General features: G+C 43.6%; 2 protein-coding genes across 3 annotated transcripts; one reads left to right on the forward strand and one right to left on the reverse strand.

Annotated features, from left to right (window-relative positions):
* Positions 1-2218: 2218 nt before the first annotated feature.
* On the reverse strand, positions 2219-3882 carry Isca2 (iron-sulfur cluster assembly 2). The gene is made up of 4 exons (XM_008849741.3): positions 3787-3882; positions 3426-3528; positions 3185-3300; positions 2219-2766 (listed from the first exon to the last, which is right to left on the reverse strand). The coding sequence occupies exons 1-4, from the start codon at positions 3855-3857 to the stop codon at positions 2592-2594; spliced, it is 465 nt and encodes a 154-aa protein (XP_008847963.1). The 5' UTR covers positions 3858-3882; the 3' UTR covers positions 2219-2591.
* A 332-nt stretch (positions 3883-4214) lies between these two features.
* Npc2 (NPC intracellular cholesterol transporter 2) lies at positions 4215-25414 on the forward strand. 2 transcript variants are annotated; one of them, XM_029554425.1, is made up of 4 exons: positions 4215-4401; positions 15703-15810; positions 20175-20347; positions 23375-23488. In XM_029554425.1, the coding sequence occupies exons 1-4, from the start codon at positions 4320-4322 to the stop codon at positions 23417-23419; spliced, it is 408 nt and encodes a 135-aa protein (XP_029410285.1). In that variant the 5' UTR covers positions 4215-4319; the 3' UTR covers positions 23420-23488. The 2 variants fall into 2 exon arrangements, with proteins under 2 accessions (XP_029410285.1, XP_008847964.1); XM_008849742.3 differs by lacking the exon at positions 23375-23488 and adding an exon at positions 24464-25414 and having other exon boundaries at positions 4226-4401.
* Positions 25415-26641: the final 1227 nt, after the last annotated feature.

The raw sequence follows: 26641 nt of genomic DNA on the forward strand, positions 1-26641 counted from the left end.
CAGCCTGGTCTACAAAATGAGTTTCAGGCCAGCTGGGGCGAAGGGTGTATGTGAGAACTAAAAATATTTCCATTGATCTGGGAAGTAAATAAATTTGCAGTGAGTAAAATTTATGAAAATGTTTGCTGGCTTTTATGGTTCATCAGGAAGAAGGCATTTGGTCAGAAAGGGCCTGCAGAAGATCCTAAGTATACCCATATTACACAATGCCTACAGAGGCCAGAAGGGCATCAGATCCCATAGAACTGGAGTTATGGAAGTTGTTAGCAACCATGTGGGTGCTGCGAACTGAGTCGGGGTCCTCTGCAGGAGCAGTCAATGCTCTTATATGCCGAGCCATCTCTCCAGTCCCCTTAGCACCATTTCTTTTTTGTTGTTGTTGTTGTTAAAAAAATATTTTATTTATTTTATTTTATGTGTATGCGTGTATTGCCTGCATGTAGGTAAGTGCACTGGTGTCTTGCAAGGCCCATGGAGGACAGAAGAGGCAATCAGATCCCCTGGAACTGGAGTTATAGACAGTTGTTAGCTGCCATGTGGGTGCTGGAATTCGAACCCGGGTCTTCTGCAAGAACAGCCAGTGTTCTTAACTGCTGAGCCATCTCTCCAGAACCCTTAGTACCATTTCTTAAACTGACCTCTTTTATTTAATTTTACTTTATAAATCATGTCAAGTTGATTCACACATTCACTGTGGAATCAAATGTTATGAGAACTTATCAGATGTAACTCATCAAGGGCAAACATGCCTCTCCAACATAAAGTATTTGCACACTGTCAGGTTGTCAGCTTACAGTAGTATAATTTTTGTTGTTTACTTAAGGTAGTTAATTGGGTTATTTTTCTAATGATCTGTAATAAGCATCTGTTTTTATATTTTTAAAAAGTTTTTAAGGCTGGGCATGGTGGTATATACCTTTAATCCTAGCAATCAGGAGGCAAAGGCAGGCAAAGCTCTGTGAGTTCAGGGCAAGCCAGGGCTACACAGTGAGACCCTGTCTCAAAAAAACACGCTCAGTGGTTAAGAGCACTGGCTGCTCTTACAGAGGACCTGGGTTTGGTTCCCAGCACCCATGGTTCCCATGGCAGTTATCAACTGTCCTTAACTCTAGTTCCAGGGGATCTGACATCATCTTCTGGCCTCCATGGGCATTGCACATATATGGTACACATATATATGCAGGTAATATACACATAAAATAAAAATAATTTAAAAAGAGAAAAGCTTTTCTTTAAGTGACCACTGGCTTGCACTGACGGTTTAGCAAATAAATTTATGTCCAACATACATATATAAGCAAAAGGCATTAAAAAAGAATAACACTGAAAAAAGTACTAGTTTATCTGATTACTTAAATTTTACAGGTCATCTTGTATTTAATCTGGCAACCCACTCTTTTGCATAGTAGATAGATCTACTATCTACTATGCATAAAATCAAAGACATTTGGTTTCTTTCCCAAATAATATGGGTATCAGTGGGGGTTTGGTCAGGCTTTTTTGTGGGTGGGGCTCTAGCTGATCCATAAGTATGACAATAATACATATTTTCCTCTCACACAGCAAAAGGCAAATAGACTGCATAGGACACAAGGATAAACCCATAACACATTCAAGGGTGCAATAACATTAGGCCTGGTGGTCCATGCCTGTAATCTCAATGAACTGTGAGGTTGAAGCTGGAGGATTATAAATTCAAGGCCTGAGAGTACAGAGAAGTACCAGGCCCTGTTTCAAAATAAAAAGTAAAAACAGTCTGGGGAAATAACTCATTGTTAGAATGCTTGGCTAGCAGGTACAATCCCTAGGATTCAATCCTCAACACCAAAAGAAAGAGAAAAAGAGAGGGAGGGAGGGAGGGAGGGAGGGGAGAGAGATAGAGATAGAGAGAGAGAGAGAGAGAGAGAGAGAGAGAGAGGAGAGAGAGAGAGATAGAGAGAGAGAGAGAGAGAGAGAGAGAGAGAGAGAGAGAGAGAGAAAGAAAGAAAAGAAAGGAAAATAAACCAGGCTTGGCGGTAACATGTCTGTAATTCTAGCATTGGGAGACTGAGGAAGGAAAATTGAGAAGTCAAGGTCAGCCTGAGCTATAACAAGATGACCCTATCTCAAAAAAAAAAAAAAAAGGCAATATTTCATGTGCCATTCTAATCCATTCTGGCCTAGTTATTGGTGTCCAAGCTACCCAACCTATGATCCTGATTGAAAACACAATTAAGAATGTAGTTTAAAATGATGCTTTATACATAGATATACACATTTACACAAGCAATCTGAAGACCAGAGAAGTAACTCCAAATTTTGGAGTTTTGGAGGCTCTACAAATTATACTGGGTTTCAACCAGTGATTAAATCTGAGGCAATAGCATCGGCAAGCTTGCCTTAACGTTTTTGTGCTAGGGGAAAGGAGAATGTTTCCACCAAGGGTAAAAACTTCACATTCTGTAAATAATAGTGGCAAAACAAAATACTCCTGGATTAAAGAAAATAAAATTGAGAGAGAGAGACATGACAAGAAAGAAACCTCTAGAATCCAACTAATCGCAGGTTTTTCAGATTGGTACTACCGATGGCAATCTCCAACCTTCATTGCATCAAATTTTGACAGAGAAGGATGATCCACAGGAGCAGCCTTGCTGGGCTTGAGGATTGTTCAACACTTGAAATGAGCTTCTGATCAGTTCTTGGCTGAAGTCCACCTGGGCGCCTTTCACGAAGGCCAAGCTATCACAGTCAACCACCACTCTTGCCCCACCCTGTTCAAATACCCTGAAAAGATAGGGAGGAAAACATTAATGACGAATCAATATCACAAACACCAAAAACAACACCCTCTGAGGCCAGAGGTGTGCATCTGTTTTCTGAAGTATAATGAAGTACTCTTTATGACCTCTAGCAGATGTTCACTTTATTTGAAGCAAAATGATTCAATATAATGAACAGGAGAAATATTTAGGGACGGGCCTGAATCTTGTCCAGACTCTCTCAACTGATTACCCTATAGACCCTGAGCAAGCCAATTTTCCACATTTGGAAACAAGAGGACAAATCTTTGCTGTATCCTCTCAGTATGGGAAGAACTGTGTTAAGCATAAACATTTTAAAATTTGGAATAAAAGTGCATCTTAAACTGGAGTTACTTTTATCCCTCCCGCACATCTTCTGGCGACCCATCCTTCGTCCTTGCCTGTCGTCGGGGTTAATAACTGTATCCAGTGAAAATTTGTACTGGAATCCAGAGCATCCACCTCCCTCCACTTGCAGCCTGAGGAATTCTGACCCTTCGGTGATTTCCAGAAGCCTCTGAAATGCAGGAAGGGGGATCAAGAACTCCAAGCAAGCAATAAAAAATGGGCGGGGGGATGAAGACTAAGTGTGCCACCATCTCCCCCCCACCCCGCCGACCCGCCTCCCCGCGTCTGGCCTACCTGGATGCAGCTGTCGGTGAGGCGGATCTGACCCTCACCAGCCTCTGGACTGGAGGACGTCGCTTCCTGACGCGTTAAAAGTCCCGGAGAGGCCGCGAGGAGCCTGCGGTTCGGGGCGGGGGGGGGGGGGGGGGGGGGGGGGGGGGGGGGGGGGGGGGGGGGGGGGGGGGGGCGGTGTATGAACCCAGGAGAAGGGACGCCTGTGAGCCTGTCTTGGGCCGCTTTACGCCCAAACCTGGAGACCCCCTCCCAGCCGAACTGCCAAGTCCTCACCCCCCCACTCCGTGGGCCTTAGTTCCCCATCTGTCCTGGAAGGCGCAGAACCGAAAACCCTTCCCAAGTGCCTTGCCTCCCATGATACCTGCCCCTGTGCCAGAGAGTGACCGCCCTGAGCGCCGCTGGCGTTAGTCTCAAGCCCTTGGCTGCCGCCATTTTCCCCCTCAAGCCCCGCCCCCTTGCCTGGTCCAATCCCCGCCTCTACCTGTGCCTCGGGAGGCGGGTAGATAGGCGGGTGGGCGGGACTTAAGATTGCCCAACCTCCCCCGCCTCCTCTCATGCTTATTGGGTAGAACAAAAGAAGAAGGGATTTGATTGGCTAAAATGGCTTCTGCCTTCAGAAACTAGGCGGTACCACTAAGGCCAGGGCGGAACCCTGAGGCGGGTAACAGGATCTCTGCGGGGCCCTTGACGGAGCGGACAAGATGGGCGGAGTTAGAGAGCAGGCTTCGGCCCTCGCTCTCCGGAGCCCTGGGCGGGGTGCGGGCGGGCTTTCGCTGCCGACTAGTCACCAGTGGCCTGACCCGGCTCCTCCCTCGGCCCGCCTTCACACACGTTTATCTTGTGACTGCCGCGGCCGCTTCTTCCTACCTAGATCCCAAATCCTCCCTGGCCGCGATGCGTTTCCTGGCCGCGAAGTTCCTGCTGCTGGCGTTCGTCGCCGCAGCACAGGCCGAGCCCGTGTTCTTCAAGGATTGCGGTGAGCCCGCTGGAGGAGACCCCTGGGCTGGGTAGGGTGGGTCCCTCGGATGGCGTGACTTAGGCGCGGACCCCGGGTGGAGAGAGCTGGGTTGGGTGCGAAGGTAGTGGCCTTAACGAAACTCGACCTCCGCACAACTTTGTCTCAGCATCACGTGTTTTAGGGAAATCTGTGCACTCCTGGGCTGAGACAAACCTTTTGCCAGAGTTCACTAAAGTTTGTAGGACAGACATCTAGGGGTTGTGAAATTCTCGACACTCGAGAGGTCGAGGCAGGAGGATTGCGAGTTCGAGGCCCATCCTGGGCTCCGTAGTCAGACGTGTCTGAAAAACTCAAGAAAAATAAGAGAATAGGGTAAACAGCAGGTCTGTATCCAACACAGGGTTTGAGGGGATGGGCACAGAACTTTTGTGCCTTATATATTGATTGGCCTTCCCTCAGCTGTATTGTTTAAAGGTTTTTTGTTGTTGGGGGGGGGGGGTTTGGCGGGTTGGCGAGGGTGAGGAATGTCGTGGGAGGCTCCCTGTGGCCCAGTTTAGATTTGAACTTGTAGCAGCTCCTACCACAGCCTCTCAAGTGCTGGGATTACAGATGCCAGCCACCACAGCCCATTCCCCTCTTGCTTCCCCCTCCTCCTACTGACAAAGCAAAAAATTCATTACCTCTTCTCATAACTGTTGCAAAATAGGATTTCCTTTGAGTTAATAAATTTCATGATTCTTGATCAGTTCTTCCTCCTTTAAAATTTCTATTTCTTTTTTTTTAATTTTATTTATTTATTTTTATTTTATGTGTATGCGTATATTGCCTGCATGTAGGTAAGTGCACCTATGCCATGCAGTGCTCACAGAAGACAGAAGAGCCGGGTCTTCTGCAAGAACAACCAGTGTTCTTAACCACTGAGCCATCTCTCTAGCCCTCTAAAATTTCTATTTCTAATAATGTGACATCCACTCCCTCTCAGTGCTGTGGCTGGAATCTTTGTTAGAAGATACACAGGGTAGAAATTCTGAGTTCATTCATTCAGTCTATACAATTATTGGAGTAAAACTGGAACTTTTTTTTGGAAAGTGGAGGTTGAAAGGCACATTGATCAATGAAAGAGACGTGAAACTGATTTTTTTAAAGTATGTGAACAGGAAGGAAATACAGATACTATAGTGACTAAACAGATCCTATAGTAACTGCTCAAGAAATGTTTGCTAAAAAAGTAACTGAGGAAATACTGTTTCTACTATGTTAGCAAAACTCATGTTGATACAAAAGCCAAGGTGGGGATTGTAGAACTGGTTTGCTTAAGGAAAAAGGACTGCTGGTCTGTTAATACTTCTCAGGTGCTATTCCACTGAACCAGGAGACTGGCACTTGAAAGCAACTACTGTTAAACTTTAAAATTTTTAGTTTTAATGTGTGTGTGTGTATAAACCAGAGTAGAAACCCCTCAGGTGTCATCCTTGGGAACACTGTCTATTTCATTTGAGGCAGGGTCTCTCATTAGCCTGCAGCTTGCCAGTTAGGCTAAATAGGCTAGCCAGCAAGCCCCAATGGTCCTCCTGCCTCAAATCAGGGCCAGGACCAGGATTGCAAGTGTGTACCATGTACCACTGTGCCTGGCATTTTTACATAGGTTCTGGAATTGGAACTCATGTCCTCCTCCTTGCAAGGCAAGGGCTTTATGGACTGAGCATCCTCCTTTGTTAAACTTAGGACCAACATTTGGATGAAGACATGATTTTATTAATCTTCACCATCTGTTTTACAGAAGAGGCGACTAAAGCACAGAGTAACTTGTCTAAGATCTCATAGCTGGTAAGCAGGAGAAAATTGGTGGGTCTTTGTGAGCCACTTTGGTTAATTAACAAAAACAAAACAATGGGTGCCTGTAATCTTAGCACTTGGGAGGTGGAGACAGGAGGATTGGGAATTCAAGGTCATCCTCAGCTATATAGCCGATTTGAGGCCAACCTGGATTACAGGAGACCCTGTCTCAAAAACAACAAAAAAAGCAAGTGTTTATCTATGGGAAGAATGTTTTAAAGTATTTATTTTATTTTTTTGTGTGTTTGTGTGTATGGGTGCATGTGTGTGGAGGTCAGATGACAGCTTGTGGGAATTCTTTCATAGTGTGTTCTAAGGATGAAACTCAGGTCATCAACCTTGTTAAGGCCTGCTAAGCCATCTTGGGGGTGGGCAGTGGATAGCAACACAGAGGGACACTTCCTAAAGAAAATAGGTGTTCCCATTACAAATTTTCAATTTACTTTAGAATTGGGAAATTCAATATAAAAACCTCAATGTCCAGATCAAAAGATTTTGCATTCCTCAAGTGAGAAATGGAGCCAAGCAAAGCAGTTACACAATGTTTGCAGTTAGAACTGAGGAGTTTATTCTAACAAAGTCCGGGAACCTCTTGGGGAGGTGAGGAGAGGACAAAAGAGCTGTTATGAACTACCCTTTCCTTTGGTCCTGCTAGATCATGTGACCCAGAGTAGATGAAGCAGGCAGATTGAAGCCTTGACTTGAACCCTGATTTTCAGCTTTTTTTTGGATGGAGTGACAGCATGCTTCTCAAACGACTGAGGGTGCTGTAAATGTGTACAGTGTGAGAGCTTAGCCATGGTGGAGAAGCATGCTGGAAGATAGGGACTACAAAGTGTTATTTACAGACCTTGATGGAACAGCTGTCACTGACATGATTAGAGGTAGTTTATTTACCTCACAGTTTAGAAGAGGAAGAGACACCTGAGGGCAAGCATAGATTAAAGTCAAGTGCTTTTACTTCGACTTTTCAGTTCATGCCTGACTGAATCATACTGAGCTGATATGGTAACTGCATAGCAGGCAATGTAGTCTTAATTTCTTTGCCTACTGTCTTCATTCTACTTTCAAGACTTCAAGAGATCATACTGTTGGCTGCAAATATTATTTCTGTCCACAGTATATTTAAAATGAGAAGTTGGACTTTGGTACAGAAAGGACTTGCTTACCTATTCAGGAGCAGGTAGGTTTTTTGGGTTTTGTTTTTAATTTATTTTTTATGTGTATCAGTGTTATGCCTGCATGTATGTAAGTGCACCTATACAGTGCCCATGGAAGCCAGAAGAAGGTGTCGGATCCCCTGGAACTGGAGTTACAGATGGTTGTTAGCTGCCATGTGGGTGTGGATCTTCTGGAAGAATAGCCAGTATTCTTGCCAGGTGTGATGGCACACACCTTTAATCTCAGCACTCAGGAGGCAGAGGCATGTGGATCTCTGAGTTCAAGGCCAGCCTGGTCTACATAGTGAGTTCCAGGCCAGCTAGGGCTACAGAGAGACCCTGTCTCAAAAAGACAAAAAGAATAGCCAGTATTCTTAACCACTGAGCTATCTCCCCAGCCCCAGGAGCAGCTATTTTAAGTTAAATTCACAAACTGAATCCAGAAATGATGGTAATCATAATACACTTAAGTGACACACTAAGTTCCAGATAAGTATCTAAAATTTGAAGATGTGTGTTGGCTCACTTACCCTTAAGGTAGCCCTAGATGTTAAGTGTCTTGCCTTGAGGCTACACAGTAAGAAGTTGATCAAGAAAGATTTCAAACCCAGGCAGCAGGCCTGAGCCTGCCTCTCAACTGTGGTTGCTAACAGGTCATGGGCACTCTTACCAGGCTGTTCATTCTCTTCCATTCATCTATCTAGTGTCAAGGCCTGGATAAGGAAATGGGATTTTTCAAGGATGATATTTAAATAGTTTTTTGTTTGTTGTATTTTGTCAAGTATTTGCTGTGTACAAGTCAGACATGGTAATATCAGCACTTGGGAGATGGAGGCAGGAGAATCAGGAATCTAAAATCATCCTTAGCTACACAGCAAGTTTGAGGGTAGCTTGGACTACATGAGACCCTGCCTCAAAAGAAAAAAGTATTGTGTACAAAGAACACTTCTGTTTTTGGTTAGAATTAAAAGAAGCACACTCCCTCCTTTAGGGTGTTGGTGAACATGGGTTTCCAAAAGCAGAAGTGTGTTTAAAGTTGCTCTTGTTCGTAGGGATATGTGGTCAAAGCTTAGAGACCACTGAATTGGAAAGACAGCAGAGCAGTTGAAAGATGTTGGGGAGAAAAGGGGACAAATTGGAAGCACCCAGCCTCAGGATAACAAATAGAAGTAGTAGTACTATGACTTAAGACCGATCTTTGTGTTGCTCTGAAATCCTATGTTGAGATGAATTTCCCTGGAGCCCATCCAGGTCATACAGCAAAGGTGCTACCAACATATCATCCCAACTGTGTAATTTTCTCCATTCCCTTTTACCTTTCTAATAGAAATAAAACAGCTTGTGGCTCCCTGTGCTGGATAGCCTTGGTCTCAACTTGACACACCTGGATTGAGGGAGCCTCAATTGGGGAATTGCCTCCATAGGACTGGCCTGTGGCTATGTCTGTGAGGCATCTTCTTGATTGTTGATCTGTGTGGGAGGGCCTCGCCCACTGTGGGTGGTGCCACCCCTGGACAGGTGGGCCTGTGTTGCATAAAAAAGCAAGCTGGGGGCTGGAGAGATGGCTCAGCAGTTGAGAACACTGGTTGTTCTTGCAGAAGACCCAGGTTCGATTCCTAGAGGCTGAGAACCATCTGTAACTCCAGTTCCGGAGGAATCTAAAGTTCTCTTCTGATCTCCAATAAAAATTATAATAAAAAAATATTTAAAAAAAAAAAGCTGAGCATGGGCCAGGGGAGCAAGCCAGTAAGCAGCTTTCCTCCATGGCCTGTGCTCTAGCTCCTGCCTCCAGATTCCTGCCCCAGGTTCCTTGGGCTCCCTGATGAACTGTGACCTGGGAGATGTAAGACAGAATAAACCCTTTCCTCCCCAAGTTGGTATTGGTCACAGTATTTTGTCATAGCAATGGAGAAACAAACCAGGACACTCCATTTGGAGGGAGTTCAGAGATTATAGAGAATGTCTAGTGTTATTCCTCTTCTGATGAGCTCAACCTGGTCTGTGAATCGTAAATTTTGAAACTGGAAATAATACTGGCAGCTCAGATTCATTCAATTTATTTTTCCTGGTGCCTTTCTACAACTGACCCTTATTTTTTAAATATATAGTATTTGCAAGTATATTTTTTCCTGCAGCTTCATAGACCTAAGTGGAGTAAGTACTTCAGATGTGAAGAAGTCTAGGCTCAGATACCTGCAATTGGTAATTGGTACTGTTACAGGGGCTTGCAGAGTAAAAGCCTGGGCCCTGGTCACCGTAACTAGCTAGGCTTGGCTGCCTGTCCCAAATGCCAGTTAAAGAGACACGTAATACTGAAAAGCAGAGAAAGGAGATGTAGTCAATGTTGCCATATTAGAAAGAAGCGTGTATAATGGGGTCCAGTGACCCCCTAAGTCCATCTTCAGGATACAGACATGAGATTCATGTTTAAGTAGAGGGCAAGAGATATGAATAATTAGGCAGTCCTGGCCAAGATGTGATCCTGCCCATCACTGACCCATAATTAGCTAAGGTCTATTCTACAAGGTGGTCTGATAAGTTGTAAAAACTGTGTGAAATCTCTCCCCAGGAAGCAAATCCCTCCTCTGGCTGGTACCAGGGCTGGTACCTGGGGAAATTACAGGTCTTTGGGAGTCATTGTTTCAGTAGTCTGATAGCACAAATAATCTCTTTAAAATCTCTCTTGCTAGGGTGGGCATAACACCAGTTAATGCAGCTGGTATTATTTCCATCTTGGATATGACTTCTGCCAGGTGTGGTGGTACACGCCTTTAATCTTAGCACTTGGGAGGCAGAGGCAGGTAGATCTCACAAGAGATCCAAGCTGGCCTGGTATACATAGTGAGCTCCAGCCCAGCTGAGGCTCTAAGGAGACCCTGTCTCAACAAAAGATACTGACCTCTGTCTTCCTCTTCATTTAAAAGATTGTCTAAAAATCAAGGTTTTAATGACAATCAAGATTTGAGATACTGCCTGTTAATTTGGAGCCAAAATACTTCATAACGCGTAAGTGAGCCTCTTACATTTCACCCTCAAAGAACATGACTAACAAGTCAGAAGTACTGTGGTGTTCTTCCAACTTTAAGGAAGGGTCATTCCGACTTTAGATGAATAAAAGTATTTCCTCTATTTAGGACCATTCTTCTGTTGACAGTTAAAATGGTAGTTCCTCTTAAATTCCATAGGCCACATACTCATGGGTAAGTGGGCTTTAGACACCACTAATTTATTTTTTTTTAATATTTTATTTATTATTTTTATTTTATGTGTATGAGTGTATTACCTGCATGTATGTGAGTGCACCCGTGTCGTGAAATGCCGTGGAGCTCAGAAGAGGGCTTCAGAATCCCCTGAAACTGGAGTTAAGGGTGGTTCATAGCCGCCACGTGGGTGCTGGGAATCAGACCCGGGTCCTCTACAAGAGCAGTCAGTGCTCTGAACCACTGAGCCATCTTTCCAGCCCAGATACTGCTAATTTAAAAGGCTAAGTTTGACTATTCCTTCATGTTATTTTATCCATAACACTGTAGAACTGTTTACTTTGTTAGGAAGCAAGGCATGGGCAAAAGAAGCAATCTCAAGAAGACAGACCTCTGGGCAAAGCGTTTGCCAGGATTGGGGGAAAAGGGTATAAAATCTGGACAGAAGACACTCATTGAAAATCACGAAGGATATAAGGGTTGGACCTTTAAGATAGAATACTCTTGAGGGACAAGGGGGTGATTCTAAATCAAGAAATTTGAAGATGGGCATACGAGATGGCTCAGCAGGTCAGGCACCTGCCACCAAGCCTAACGACCTGAGTTAATCTCCGGACCTGCATAGTGGAAGGGGAGCACTGACTTCTGCAGGTTCCCCTTACCCAGGAGAAGTAACTGCTTGAGGGCTTCCTTCCTAGCTGCAGACCTACAGTGTTCTCAGTATCTCACCAGAAACCTACTATGCAACTCTAGTGGCTCCCAGTTTTGTTTTATCAGATTATAATCTCATCCAAGCCAGAGCTACCCTACAATCTCACTTACCAAAAAGAGAGAAAAGGGGAAAATGATGGGAGGGGGTGTCTTAGTTAACACGAGAGCCACCAAACTGATATATATGTCTAAAGCTAAGGCGCTTGATTGTGCTGGGCGTGGTGGCACACGCCTTTAGTTCCAGCACTGGAGAGGCAGAAGCAAGCAGATCTTTGTGAGTTCAGGGCCAGCTGGGGCTACAGGGGGACCCTGTCTCAAAAAGACAAAAAAGAAAACAAAAACACTTGATTGTTAACTACTCTCCTTTGAAAAGTCCACACGTATCTGAGTATGTCCTATTCTTTCCTCCTTTTTCTCAATTCCTGTGCTTAAAATCTGTTTGGAAATACTGTCTAGTAAATGGCAAGTCTTTGAGAAGTCTGCATCATGCTCTTAGTTCTGCTTTTTTTTTTTCCTTTTCTTGAGCTCCTTCCTTTCCCTCCCTTCCTTCTTCCCGTCCTTTTTCTATTTTTCTTTCTTTCTGACAGGATCTCACACCAGCCTCAAACTCAAATTCAAAGGTAACATTGAATTTATGATATCTCTGCCTCCACCTCTCAAGTGCTGAGATTACAGGTGTGCACCACCATGTGTGGTTTGTGCCATCCTGGGGCTCAAACCGGAGTCTTTATGCATGCAACACAAGCACACTACCTAAGCTACAAGCACAACCCCTCTTTTTAATAAAACCGCAACTCTGCTTCATACTGGCCAGTCCTAAATTCTTTTCTGTGTTGAAGCCATGAATCCTAGTTTTACCTGAGTCAAGGTCTCTAAAAGATTGGGAGAACTTCTCAGACTGATGGGTGGCAGCGTGGAGCTCTAGCTCCAGTCCTGCTGCCACTAACAGTGTGCTGGTTAGTTTTTGTCAAAGTAGAGTCCTTTGGAAGAGGGACCCTAACTGAGGAACTACCTCGGTCAAACTGGCCTGTGGACATGTCTGTGGGGGCATTCTCTTGATTGCTAATGGATGTGAGAGGGCCCAGCCTACTGTGGGCAGTGCCATCCCTGGGCAAGTGGGCCTGGGCTGAATAAGAAAAGTAGCTAAGCAAGCCAGGGGAAGCATGCTTGTACGCAGCATTCCTCTATAGTCTCTGCATCAGTTCCTGTCTTCAGTTTCTGCCTTGGTCCTTTGATTTTGAACTATTATTTGGAAGTGTAAAGTGAAATAAACCCCTTCCAAGCTGGGCATGGTGGTGCACGCCTTTAATCCCAGCACTGGGGAGGCAGAGGCAGGCGGATCTCTGAGTTCAAGGCCAGCCTAGTCTACATAAGTAAGTTCCAGGCCAACAGGCTATAGGAAGACCCTGTCTCAAAAACAAGCAAACAAATTAATTAATTTAAAAAAAAGAAGAAAGAAAGAAAGAAAGAAAGAAAGAAAGGAAAAAAAAAAAAGAAACCCTTTCCTCCCCAGGTTGATTTTTGGTCATGGCGTTTATCATAGCAACAGAAACCACATTAGAACACAGTCTTTGGCAACATGTGAATTTGAGACCAGCCTAGGCTACCCGAGACCCTGTTTCAAAAAATGTTTCTTTCAGTCCAGTGACAAGGGCTTCCAAGTCATTCTAGCTCCTCAAGTTCTGCTTCTGCTTTTCCCAGGAATGTGACTTTGGATGAGTCACAGTAGACTTTCTGCTCTTCTGTTTTCTAGCCTCTAAGACAAGGACTAGAAACTCACTGCAAGGTAGTATTTGTTTGTTTTCCTCTTTGGGTACCTCAGCTTTCCCTCATCTTGTTACCAAGGGCAATTGCCTAAGGGTCTAAAAATGAATAACTCAGGAGCTAAAACTTCCTGGAGCCATAAACTAGAGAACTTCTGTTCTTTGAGTTCTGGTACTTTCAAACAAAATAATTCCTTAAAGCCAAGGCTGCTCTTAGAGAACTTGGGGTGAAAAGATGACATTTCTGACCTTCCTCCTTGGAGTTTCAGGCACCTGGTGTCTAGCTATTTTTGCACATAATACAGTATATTTCATAGTCACTATCACATTTACATGCTTATCTCTTTGCTACAAAATGAAAGGAGAAACTGATATTTTAATTAAAAAGATCTAGACAAACATGTTCAGGGCTTAAATTAAAACTGTATGTCTACCTTAAAATGTAAGACAAAGGTCTGCTAGATGACTCAGTGTATAAAGGTGCTTACTACCAAGCCTGATGATCTGAGTTTGATCCCTAGGTGGGAGGAGAGAACTAACCACCATAAACTACACACACACACACACACACACCCCTCCCACCCATACACATACATGCAATATAAATTAATTTTTAAAATGTTTTTAATGCCGGGTGTGGTGCCTTTAATCCCAGCACTCGGGAAGCAGAGGCAGGCGGATCTCTGAGTTCAAGGCCAGCCTGGTCTCCATAATGAGTTCCAGGACAGCTGGGGCTACAGGGAGACCCTGTCTCAAAAAAGATAAAAAAAAAAAAAAATTTGTGCATATGAGTGTTATACCTGCATGTATGTAAGTGCACCTTTGTCATTCAGTGCCCACAGAAGACAGAAGAGGGTGTTGGATTCCCTGGAATTGGAGTTATGGACAGTTGTTAGCCATCATGTGGGTGCTGAGATTTGAACCTGGGTCTTCTGCAAGAGTAGCCAGTGCTCTTAACTGCTGAGCCATCTCTCCAGCCCAACAAAAATATTTTTTTTGTTTTGTTTTATGCTCATTGTTTTTTGACAGAGTCTTCATAGTCGCAGCCCACCTGGAAGTCACAGTGTGAACCAGGATGGCCTCAATCTCGCACCTGCTTCTGCATTTTATGTGTATGAGTGTATTGCCTGCATGTGTATAAGTGCACCCAAGTTATCCAATGCCTGTGGAGGTCAGAAGAGGGCATCAGGTTCCCCTGGAACTGGAGTTACTTATGATTGTTAGCTACCATGTGGGTGCTGGGAATCAAACCTGGGTCCTCTGCAAGAACAGCCATGCTTTTAACTGCTGAGCCTTCTCTCCAGACCCATAAATAAAAAAATTTTTAAAGAAATGCAAAGCAAGATGTGAGGCTCCATGAGTTCAGTTCCCAGCACCAAATAACAAAAAAGAAAAGGAAAAAGAATAAAAGCAAGGAGCATTTTATTTGCTTGGTTATAATTTAATCCTTTTAATATAATGTTATGTGGACATGGTCTCCCTGTATTTCTTTGTAGCAAGCTGCTTCATGAAGAGTTAATACATCTTATGGCTTGATGGCTTATGGCATACTTCCAGAGTTAATGTTCGATGAAGGACAAAAGAACTATGTGATCACTGCAAGCAGTGTACCCAGAAGGCAAACCTCTGGGGCAAAATGTGTTCTTAAGTTCCTGAAAACTCTGGTTGGGCTGAAACAATTCCAGGAAGCAGACAAGCAGATGTTTCTGACTAAACACATTAGTTTAGTTTAGAGGTTGCTTTGTCTGATAACAACTATACATTGCATTCCTTAACTTGTTACTGTATGTCTTACGTGTTCTTGGAACAGTATTTCCTGTAAACTCAACTCATCTATTTTTTTTTCATCCATTATTTTAGTACGGAATAAAAGCTCAGAACTGAAGGATCTGCATCTTCGGACCATGAGTCTCAGATCCTCCGCTCCTTTCGAGTCTCTGTTCACTCTACTACATTCCTTAATTTGTCAAATACTAGAATTCTCTTTGCCAAGAAACTAACTAGCTCCTTTCTTATTCAATTTATATGGTATGATTTTAGCAGTAAGTTGAACCAAGATTCTCACTTTGTGTGTGTGTGTGTGTGTGTGTGGTGTGTGCATGTATGCACATGAGGTCAGAGGACAACTTCAGGTATCTCGCCTTCCACCTTGTTTGAACCAGATCTTTTTGTTTGCCACTGCACTGGCTACGGACTCCAGGCTGGCTGTCCTACAGGCTTTCAGGGTTCTCCAGTCTTCACCTCCATTCTTGCTGTAGGAATACTGGGCTTACAAATGTGTGCTGCTGCACCCAGCTTTACAGTGGTTCTTGGGATTCAAACTCCGGTCCTCACACTGGTGCAGCAAGTATTTTACCAATTAAGCCATCTACCCAGGCCCAGATTCTCACTTTTAATTGTATAACTGGAATTTACTGGGTATACAAAATTGGCCTTGAATTTACTGTAATGCTTTTGCCTCAGTCTGCTTGAATGAACATTGAGGAAGAAGAGTTCATAATGTTAAATCAAGAATCCATCTTGGGAAAGCAGTCAGAAGAGAAATGAGTACCCCCTGACTGGGAGAGGAGCACACCTTCCCATTAGGTAGTGGACAGCCTCAGTGGTATATTTTTCCTCCTATTCCAACCCATTTCTCTTTTTTTGCAGGCTCTATGGTTGGAGTGATAAAGGAGGTGAACGTGAGCCCCTGCTCTACCCAGCCCTGTGCACTACACAAAGGACAGTCCTATAGTGTCAATGTTACCTTCACCAGCAGTGAGTAAACTTGGCTTTTCCCTCCCGTTCACGCTGAGATGTAGCATAAATGTCTGGTATTGGAATGTAAGTCACCACGGCTTGGCAGTCAGGAACTGTGCAACCTCCTTTCTGACTTGCACAGAACTAGAATTCACTATATTTCCAGACAATGAGGTCCCTATGTGAGGTCCATTACTTGCCACATTCTAAACGAAAGCCTGGGGGGCTAGATGCTGAAAGATAGATTTAATTTACCATTCTGGCTAGAACTAGGGAGAAAAAACTCTTAATTTTTCTCTAGCTTTCCTGTAGCAGTTTTACAACTGACGAAGCGAAAGTCAGAAAATGGGCAGATTTAGCTGTCAGAGCTGCATGAACACTCTTCTCTATGGCCAGGGCTTCAGTGTGCTATATCTCAGCAAGGAACCCCTAAGGCCTTGAGCTATACTGTTACAGCTATGCCCTCAGACAACCCTCACCTACTGGGCTCCCATATGTCTCTCCTGTATCTGCCAGACTCCTTTTAAGCAAGCAGCATGATTCCTCTGTGACCAAATGTTAGAGAAGACAGCTTGGCTGTTTTGGCCTATAATGCATTGTAGATTCTTAAGGAAATATCAGCTCTGACTATAGACTGGAAGTGTTACTACAAATTCCAGTTCTACAAATTTCAGAACGCCTCCATAATGTTCATTCAAGCCAGGCTGAAGCAAAAGAATCATAGGAAGTTCAAGGCCAGCCTTGAACATAGTAAATTCCTGGCCAGCTAAGGCTACACAGAGAGACCTTGTCTCAAAAGAGAAAAAGGGAGGGTGAAAGCGGCAGTGAAATGGCTCAGCGGGTAAAGGTACTTGCCACCAGGCCTGAGGACTTTGTCCTCAGAATCCACATGGCTGAAGGAGAGAACCAACTCCTACAGGTTGTCTTCTGGCCTCCCCTTGAGCACCGTGACATGTACACACCCACATACCCACATGTACACCGAAAATAAAATTTTTAAAAAGCAAGGGCTGGGAGATGGCTCAGCAGTTTAGAGTATTTGCTGCTTATGCAGAGGACCTGAGTTTGGCTCATAGCACCCTTTGGGTGGCTCACAACCACCTGTAACTTCAACTCCAGGAGACCCAACACCCTCTTCTGGCCTCCACTAGAACCCACATGCATGTGCGTGCATTCTCTCTCTCTCTCTCTCTCTCTCTCTCTCTCTCTCTCTCTTAAGTGAAGTCATGTCAGCCTAGACAGAAAGAAGGAAACAAAAACAGCCAGGTGTGGTAGGTAGCTCATTCCTATAAATGCAACACTCTGAGGCTGAAGCACGAGGAATTCAAGGCTAGCTTAGGCTAAATAATAGGACCCCTGGTTTGGGGGGGGGTGGTCTTTTTGAGACAGGGTCTCCCTGTAGCCCCAGCTGTCCTGGAACTCAACTATATAGACCAGGCTGGCCTTGAACTCACAGAGCTCCACCTGCCTCTGCCTCCCAAGTGCTGGGATTAAAGGCATGCGCCTGTTTTAAAAAAAAGTTTTGAGGGCTAAGGCAGTAGCTCAGTCAGTAAAGTGCTTATCATGCAAGCATGAGGACCTGAGCTGGATCCCCAAAATCCACATGAAAAAGTAGGCATTATGGTGGTACTAATTATATGGCAGTAGTCTTGTAATTCCAGCACTGCAGAGGCAGACACAGGCAGATCCCTGGGGCTCATTGGCCAGCCAGCGTTGCTGAATCCATGAGTTCCAAGCCAGTAAGAGACCTCGTCTCAAAAAAACAAGGTGGAAGGGATCCTAAGGAAAGACCTGAGATTGACCTCTGGCCTCTGTGCTCACTTGCACACACGTGCACATCCCCCCCACAAACACGCACACATGTATTCACACAAAAAAATTTAAGTGCTGCTTTCTGTCTGATGACAGGCAAGGAAGCATCACTGAAGGTTTTCATTCCACCTGCCATGTCTAAGTCAGTCTCCTAAGGAACTTGAACAGCTGTGGGAGCTCTTCATGAAGAGTCCAGTGAGCATCTGAGGAGCCATTTTTTGAGCAATGGGAAATACTCACAAACTGAGTGGTAATGAGAGATCCAAATACCAAGGACTCCGGGGCTTTGTGTTTGCCAATTGTGCCACTGTAGAGGAGGTGGATGCAGCCACGAATGTAAGACCACACAAGGTAGACAGAAGAGTTGTGGAACCAAAGAGCTGTGTCAAGAGAAAATTCTCAAAGACCAGGTGCCCATTTAATTGTGAAAAAGATCTTTGTTGGTACTAAAGAAGATACTGAAGATCACCTATGAGAAGATTTTGAATAGCATGGAAAAATTGAAGTGATTGAAATCATGACTGACAGGGGCAGTAGAAAAAAGAGGAGCTTTGCTTTTGTCACCTTTGATGACAGTGACTCTGTGGATGAGATTGTCATTCAGTAATACCATACTGTGAATGACCACAACTGTGATGTAAGAAAAGCCTGTTGAAGAACTTCATGTAGTCAAAGAGGCCCAAGTGGTTCTGGAAACTCTGGTCATGGTTGAGGAGGTGGTTTTGGTGACAGTGACAATTTTGGTCATGAAGGAAACTTCAAGTGGTCATGATGGCTTTGGTGGCAGCTGTGATGGTAGTGCGTGTGGTGGCAGTGGGGATGAGTGTAATGGATTTGGCAATGATGGAAGCAGTTTTGGAGGTGGTGGAAGCTACATTGATTTTGGCAATGACAATGATCGATCTTCATATTTTGGACCTTCTATGAAGAGAAGAAACTGGAAGCAGAAGCTCTGGCCCCTATGGTGGTAGAGGCCAATACTTTGCTAAACCAGGAAACTAAGGCGGCTATGGGGGTTCCAGCAGTGGTAGTAGCAATGGCAGTATTATTGCCAGGAAACACAGCTTAGCAGGAGAAGAGTGCCAGAGGAGTGACCAGGAAGCCACAGGTTACAAAAGAGCATGAACTCACCCAAGCACAGTGCTGACAGGGCTAGCTGCTACAAAGAAGACATGTTTTAGGCAGTACTCATGTATATGGGCAGAAGAACTCAAGGACTGAATTTGTGACTACGTGTATTTATGGCAGGTATTTTAGTTTCTATTCTGTGGAAAGTATAAAGCACTCCAACACAGCATTTTAATGTAGACTCTTTTTTACCCATGCTGTTGATTGATAAATATGGTCTGATCATAATGTTGAAGTGCTGTTAAGGGACTCAGCAGGTAAAGATACCTGCCACCAAGCTTGACAACCTGAACTTGATCCCCAGCATCTACATGATGGAAGGAGAGAGCTGACTCCCATAAGTTGTCCTCTGATCTCCACCCATGTACCATGGCACACTTGCACCGCCCCCCACACTCACACAATAAATAGATAATTTTTTTCAATTTAAAATGTAAAAGTTCAAAGAAGGGGCTGGAGAGATGGCTCAGTAGTTGAAGAGCACTGGCTGCTCTTGCAGAGGACCTGGGTTCAGTTCCCAGCACCCACATGGCAGCTAACAACTGTCTAACTCCAGTTCCAGGGGATCTGATGCTCTCTCCTGGCCTCCATGGGCATTGCATGCATAGGTACACTTACCTACATGCGCTCATACACATAAAATACACATAAAATAAAAATAAAAAGAAGAAAAGAATGAAACATAGCCAATAAACAGAAGGCAAGAGGTATACATTCTTGGTCAAAGTGGTGGTATACCAGTATCTCAGTTCCTGGCCTGACCTCCAAGATGTCAGAACCCTGTGAAGCCTTCTTGAGGGTAACTTCTTTTTGCTGGCACCAGTGCTTCCACTTTTTCCTTCTTCTAGAATGGCATTACTGGGGAAATTCCAATTCCTTGGGGTCCATTGTTTCAATAGTCTGATAGCCAAAGGGAGGGGCACAAGTGTCCCTGTTTGCTCCTGCTAGAACAGTTACAGTAAGTCTGCTTGCCCTCATCCTATGCTTTCCTTCCTTCCTGTCTTGCAGTATGGAGGCTAGGGTACCAGGAAATGAATGTCTTTTAAATCTTACACAGTGTCTAAAAGAATTACCTCTTTCACTGCTATGCAAAATCTTTATACTCAAACTACGTAATACACTCTGACAGACATCATTGTAAACAGTAAACAAAAAGTTTACCACCAAAAGTCAGTCAGTGGCCCTGTTAGATAAGGTTATTTATATAGGTAGCTCTGCGAAACTATGAAAGATGGTAGAGAGCAAGGAAGAGCTAGGATCAGAGAAACCAGCTCCTCTCCATTAAGGCTAAGTACCAAACATGACAGCACAAAGCAAATGATAGAATTAAGAGCTATAGGCTTTCTGATTTGCTGGTATAGCCATACTTGTATTTGAGAATATATTGAAGACTTGACTTAGAATTATTTTCTTCACCATCTGATTCTTTTTTTTTCCCCTAGGCACTCAATCTGAAAATAGCACAGCTCAGGTTCATGGCATCCTGGCAGGTGTCCCAGTCTTCTTTCCTATTCCTGAGCCTGATGGTTGTAAGTGTGGAATCAACTGCCCCATCCAGAAAGATAAGACCTATAGCTACCTGAATAAACTGCCGGTGAAGAATGAATACCCCTCTGTAAGTGACACTGCTGTTGAGGAAATTATAGGCCCTGGGGTAGGTCAGAAACCTGGAAGACTAGTAGTAGGAAGCAGAGACTAGGGCAAATAATTTAAGGTCTAGGTTATCTAGCATCATTAGAAAAATCCAGGTTTTAAAGAAAAAAACAATTTTTTTAAAAAGAAAAAAATCTGGTTTCTCTATCATGCTCTTAAGAGAGGAGGAGTTTGGGGCTGGAGAGATGGCTCAGCAGCTGAAAACACTGGTTGTTCTTACAGAAGACCCAGGTTCAAATCCCAGCACCCACATGGCAGCTAACAGCTTCCTGTTAACTCCAGTTCCAGGGGGATCCAATGGCCTCTCCTGTCCTCTGCAGGCATAGCATGACACAGGCGTACTTACCTACGTGCAGGCAATATACTCATACACATAAAATAAAAATAATAAATAAAATATTTAAAAAAAGAGAGGAGTTTGTTAGCTCTGTAACAAAGAGTAACATTGGCTCCATGGTCCCTTGTACCCCACCAGCCCCTGCTTTATGTTAGTACTGCTTTATTTCCTTCTTTGCCAGGCACTTAAGTGCAGGTGAATAAATACTGCAAAACTAATGCACTTATTTAAAATACTTTCCTGAGGCTGGGCGTGGTGGCGTACGCCTTTGATCCCAGCACTTGGGAGGCAGAGGCAGGCGGATCTCTGAGTTCAAGGCCAGCTTGGTATACATAGTGAGTTCCAGGACAGCTGGGGCTACAGGGAGACCCTTTCTCAAAAAGACCAAAAAAATAAAAGTACTTTCTTGAGCTGGCAAGATGGCTCATTGGATTAAGGTACTTGCCACCAAGCCTGACAACCTGAGTTCAGTCCCAGGACCGGTATGGTGGAAAGAGGGGCCAGTGAGATGGATCAGTTGATTAAGGCATCTGTCACCAAGCCTGATGAGCTGGGTTTGATAACCCAGGATGTACATAGTGGAAGGAAAGAGCTGATTTCCCAAAGTTTTCCTTTGACCTACACAAGTGGCCCATGGTATGTGAGTGCTCACATACTCTCACACAATAATTTTTAAAATTAAAAAGAGTAGGTGGTATTGGAGTGGTCCTATATTAAAGATCTAAATCATGAGCTGGGCATGGTGGCTCACGCCATTAATCCCAGCACTTGGGAGGCAGAAGCAGGCGGATCTCTGTGAGTTCAAGGCCAGCCTGGTCTACATAGTGAGTTCCAGGCCAGCTGGATCTACAGGGGGCCCTGTCTCAAAAAAAAAAAAGACCAAAGGGGCTGGAGAGATGGCTCAGCCATTAAGAGCACTGACTGCTCTTGCAGAGGACCGCATTCACATACATGCAGGCAATACACTCATACACATAAAATAAAAATAATAAATATATTTTTAAAAAGATATAAATCATGATAAAAATGGAGGAGGGAGATTGCTTTTTTCCATAAAGAAAAAGAGCTGCTTTGTTGTTTTGAGGTTGCTTGTGACTTGTTTTGAGACAGGGTCTTACTCTGTAGCCCAGGTTGGTTGGCTTTAAACTCTCCTGCCTCAGCCTCCTAAGTGTTAGGGTCATAGGCATGTACCACTATGCCTGGCAGTAGCTACTTTTTTTTTTTTTTAAAGGAAGCAAGTAGAACCCAGGGACAATCTGGCCATTTTCTAAAAAAAAAGTGGTTAACAGACATTCTAAGAAGACTAAATAGTCTGCTTAAAAGTTGTTAGAGACTCTTAAGGTCAGTCAGTGACAGATTTGTAGATGAATTAGCAGAGTCTGTGCATAATCATGGGTAGTTCACAATATCAGTTATCTATTAGGATGTGATTCAGAGTAGGTATTTAATGTATATAGTAGTTACCATTCTTTAATCAGTTGCATTTAGTTTGAAAAACAGCCCAAACTGTGTTAGTCTAAATGCTAAGTAAAGCAGTAATATATACAAGTCTTGACAGCAAAGCGTTTCAAGAGTCACTCAAGTATTAAATTTTGAAGAAACATTGAATACAAAAGAGGTAGTAACTAAAGACACATTAATGTCTGTGATTAAGAATTAGAAAGGGTTAATCCCAGCACTTGGGAGGCCGAGGCAGGTGGATCTTTGTGAGTTTGAGGCCAGCATGGTCTACATAGTGAGTTCTAGGACAGCTGGTACTATAGGGAGACCCGGTCTCTACAGAGGCTTGAACAGAAATGGGCCTTTCACTTTCTCCAGCTTGGAGCTCTCTGTTTATCTGTACAGACGGGTAATAGGTGTATCTTTCACAGAGCAGTTCCAGGTTTCAAGAAGACTCAGAAATTGAAAAGTACAAGTATCCTGGACCTAGAAACTAATACAATATTACTTCTTCTATAGTTCCTTGGTTGTATTCAGAGAGGCATTTCAGGCTGGTGTGGTGCCCATGCTTTTAATCCCAGCACTGTGGAGGCAGAGGTAGGGAGATCTGAGTTCGAGGCCAGCCTGGTCTACATAGAGTTCCAGGCCAGCTGGGACTACAGGGAGACCCTGTCTCAAAGACCAAAAAAAAAAAAATAGAAAGGAAAACTGCTTATACTCTCAGCATTTAAAAGGCTGATGCAGGAGGATTCCCATGAATTGGGGGCCAGCCTGAGCTATCTAATGTAGCCCAGACCAGGGTGGGCTACAGAAGTGAGTCCCTATCCCAAGAAACAAACAACAAAAAGATAGCTCTTACTTTGAATGTAGCAAATCATTCCTAGCTCTTGCTACATTCCTAGCACTTGGAAGGTGAGGCAGAAGGATTGCTGTGAATTCCAGGCCAGTTTGGGCTACAGTGTCAGAACCTGTCTTTACTAAATGAAAACAAGAAAGAGAAAAGAAAGGGAGAGGAGGAGAAAGAAGGGAAGGAGAAACAGTTTAAAGCAGTTAACTCTACGTTGTTACAGTGATGGTTGTCCTTGCAATTATCCAGGTGCAAATTTCTTTGGATCATGGTTTGTGCTTTGGCATTTCCATTTCTAACTAATGCTGAAGTTTCTTTATACCTGAGAATCTAAGTGGTTCACCTTCTGCTTCTTGTGGTTACAGGTAGAAACAGCTGTCACAGTTGCCAAATGTGTGAGGAGTTGTTAAAAATGAGTATTCTTGGGGCTGGAGAGATGGTTAAGAGCACTGACTGTTCTTGCAGAGGACACAGTGGGACCCTTTCGCAAAAAAAATTATTACTGTAAGATTTTATTTATATGCCACTGATCTAAGAAGGAAAAAACATACTTTAGAAACCCAGTATGGGGGCTGGAGAGATGACTCAGCAGTTAAGAGCACTGCTCTTGCAGAGGACCCATATTTGGTTCCCAGCACCCACATGGCAGATAACAACTGTCTATAACTCCAGTTCCAGGGGATCTGACTCTCTTCTGGTTTCTTTGGGCTGTGCATGCATGTAGTGCACTTACATATATGCAGGCAAAACACTCATACACATAAAATAAAAATTAGAAAAAGAAAAACCCAGTGTGGTGATAGACACCTTTAATCCCAGCACTTGGGAGACCCGAAACAGGAGGACCAAGAGTTTGAGGCCAGCCTTAAGCTACATAGTAAATTTAGGCCAGCTGGAGCTACATAACAAAACTCTTGTCTCAGAAAAGGAAGGAAGGAACAAAGGGAGAAAAAAAGAACTTTAGAATTATATTTGATAACCAGGTATGGTGGCCATACCTGTAATCCCAGCACTCAGAAGAAGAAAGATTACACTTGGTAAAAATTACATTTGAAGGACTGGGCGTGGTGGCACATGCCTTTAATCCCAGCACTTGGGAGGCAGAGGCAGGCAGATCTTTGTGAGTTCAAGGCCAGCCTGGTCTACATAGTGAGTTCCAGGACAGCTGGGGCTACAAGGAGACCCTGTCTCAAAAGGACCAAAAAAAAAAAAAAAAAAAAAAAAAAATTTACATTTGATAAATTAGATTAAGTTGTATGTGCTATTGTTAACACCGTACGTAGGCATAACTTGGTTCATTCTTCTAAGTTTAAAGCCACAGAAGGTACCCATATCCTAAGAGGTTTCATGGTGACATGACTTAAAAAGACAAAATTAGGAATTAGGGTATACAGTTAAGCCAATTATGGATAGATTCAAGTTTTAATTTTTCCCAATTCTTTTTCTTTCTTCAGATAAAGCTGGTGGTGGAGTGGAAACTTGAGGATGATAAAAATAAAAATCTCTTCTGCTGGAGAATCCCAGTAGAGATCAAAAGCTAAGCTCTTTGATGCCCTTATGTCTATGTGGGGGTGAAAGTCTATGGATGGAGGTGGGCAAGGAAATGGAAGAGAAATCATACCTGAAATTGAATCAGTACCATAAGATGAAAAGAATTCCAAGACTGTTTTATTTGTCCTATAGTGTCTATGACCCTACTTCTTGAGAGCTCAGAGCTGTTGCCTTTGTGATATCCTTAGTCAAGAAAGCTGGGTGTGGTGGCATACACCTTTAATTCCAGCATTCTGGAGGCAGAGGCAGGCGGATCTCTGAATTCGATGCCAGCCTGGTCTACATAGTTCCAGATCAGGCAGAACTATATAATAAAATCCTGTCTTTAAAAAAAAAAATGGCAGGTTGGGGTGGGGGAGACTGTAGGAATAGTTTAATAGTTTCCATTGTTTGCTGTTGGATTAAGGGAGATCCCACAAGACAGAATGGGGAGGAGGATTGCTTGGGATGTCAGATAACTTGACCCCAGGCTATTGGTCCTCACTATGAAGGATGGCTTCCAAGAGACTTCTCTCTAGATGGGGATGTTATTTCTACAGTTTCCTCATCTTTAAGTGCCTCCCTGAGACCTGTGAACCTGGCTACCAAGCCTACTGAGCACCTCTGGCCGACTGCTTCAACAGTAGTGATTTGCTCTCCACTGTATCCAGAGATTGGTTGGAGAGAGATCTTTTACAGCAGAAATTCAGTTCTGGGTGGCTGGTTTTCTGTGGTTAGCTCTTGTTTCTTAAGTCATTTTCATTAAAGATAATACTTGGCTAATAGATGTTTGTTTATTTTAGCAATATTAACTTGTATCTTTGCGCACTTGAAAATGAGCTTTTGAATAAATAAATTGCCATTCTTGCCTTTTGTATTTGGGCTATCTTTGAGATAGTATGTTTGCTTAGATCCATGGCAGCCAGGCAACCCATTTCATGGCTCCAGAGAAGACATGACTTTCAGAAACCGCCTTTTTCCTCATTTTTTCCCCAGTTAGACTTTATCTGTTCGTAAAAAGTGACCTTGATCTGCTTTACTTCATACAATCTCACACCACTAAGTATGCTTGATTCAGTGAAAGCATAGTGGTCTCCAGGAAATCATCTGCTCTGCTGGGGAAGCCTAGCAATGGAAAGGTTAAAAAAAAGTTGGACTAGTTTAGTGGCACATACCTGTAATCCTATCCCTGAGAAGGAGGCAGGAGGGTCATGAGTTCTAAGCCCACCTGAGCTACATACTGAGACGCTGTCAAATCAAGAAAGAAATAAGCCCAGCCCTCGGGAGGCACAAGGGTTATGAGTTCAGACCAACCTGAGCTATATACTGAGTCCCTCCCCTCCAAAAAAAAAAAAAAAAACTAGACTTGGTGGCTTACAATCTATAATTGTATCACTAGGAGGCAGAGACAGATCTATTGGTGCAAGTTTGAGAACTACATAGTGAGTTTAAGGCCAGCGTGAGCTAAATGAGACCCTGTCTCAAAGAAACATTGTAGTAAGTAATAATTAAATCTTGAAGTGGCAAATATGGACATGGCGTACAGTTTGCTGCTTGGAATCCATGTGCTTTTTTATTTTACTGGTTTCTTGTTTGTTTGGTTTGGGGTGGAGTTGGTTGGTTGGTTGGTTTTAACAGGAGCTCATTATATAGCCCTGGTGGACCTAGAACTTGCTATTTAGATATAGATTTGTGCCACCCACCTAGTCCAACTTCTCTTTTTATCTTTCCCATCTAGGGCTTCCCCATTATAGCAGATGATTTCCCAGGGACTATGCTTCACTCTTCTTCAGATCATGCAACCAAGGCTGGCTTTGAACTCAGAGAGCCACATGCCTCTGCCTCCTGAGTGCTAGCATTAAAGGCATATACCACCATGTCTGGCTTTTTTTTTTTTTTTTTTTTTTTGGAGAAAGGGTCTGATGCATCAGACTGGCCTTGAACTTGAGCTTCTGAGCTTACCTCTACCTCCAAGTGCTGAGATTACAGGCATGTGCCCCTATGCCCAGTAGAATTCGTATGTTTTAATTAGCTTTTATGTGACAAAGGGTTTATAACCTATCATAATTGAATTTAAGAAGCCCAGCATGGTGGCACATAAC

Source organism: Nannospalax galili, unplaced genomic scaffold (assembly GCF_000622305.1).
Source record: "Nannospalax galili isolate Female #2095 unplaced genomic scaffold, S.galili_v1.0 scaffold24, whole genome shotgun sequence".
Taxonomy (NCBI): Eukaryota; Metazoa; Chordata; class Mammalia; order Rodentia; family Spalacidae; genus Nannospalax; species Nannospalax galili.

Excerpts from the sequence above, each read along its gene's own strand:
- Isca2 (XM_008849741.3), bottom strand. The coding sequence starts at position 3,857 with ATGGCGGCAGCCAAGGGCTTGAGACTAACGCCAGCGGCGCTCAGGGCG. Across the intron at positions 3,529-3,786 it reads ACTCTCTGGCACAGGGGCAG|GCTCCTCGCGGCCTCTCCGG; the intron begins GTATCATGGGAG and ends CCCGAACCGCAG. Across the intron at positions 2,767-3,184 it reads GTTATTAACCCCGACGACAG|GGTATTTGAACAGGGTGGGG; the intron begins GCAAGGACGAAG and ends CTATCTTTTCAG.
- Npc2 (XM_008849742.3), top strand. The coding sequence starts at position 4,320 with ATGCGTTTCCTGGCCGCGAAGTTCCTGCTGCTGGCGTTCGTCGCCGCA. Across the intron at positions 4,402-15,702 it reads CGTGTTCTTCAAGGATTGCG|GCTCTATGGTTGGAGTGATA; the intron begins GTGAGCCCGCTG and ends CTTTTTTTGCAG. Across the intron at positions 20,348-24,463 it reads TGAAGAATGAATACCCCTCT|ATAAAGCTGGTGGTGGAGTG; the intron begins GTAAGTGACACT and ends TTCTTTCTTCAG.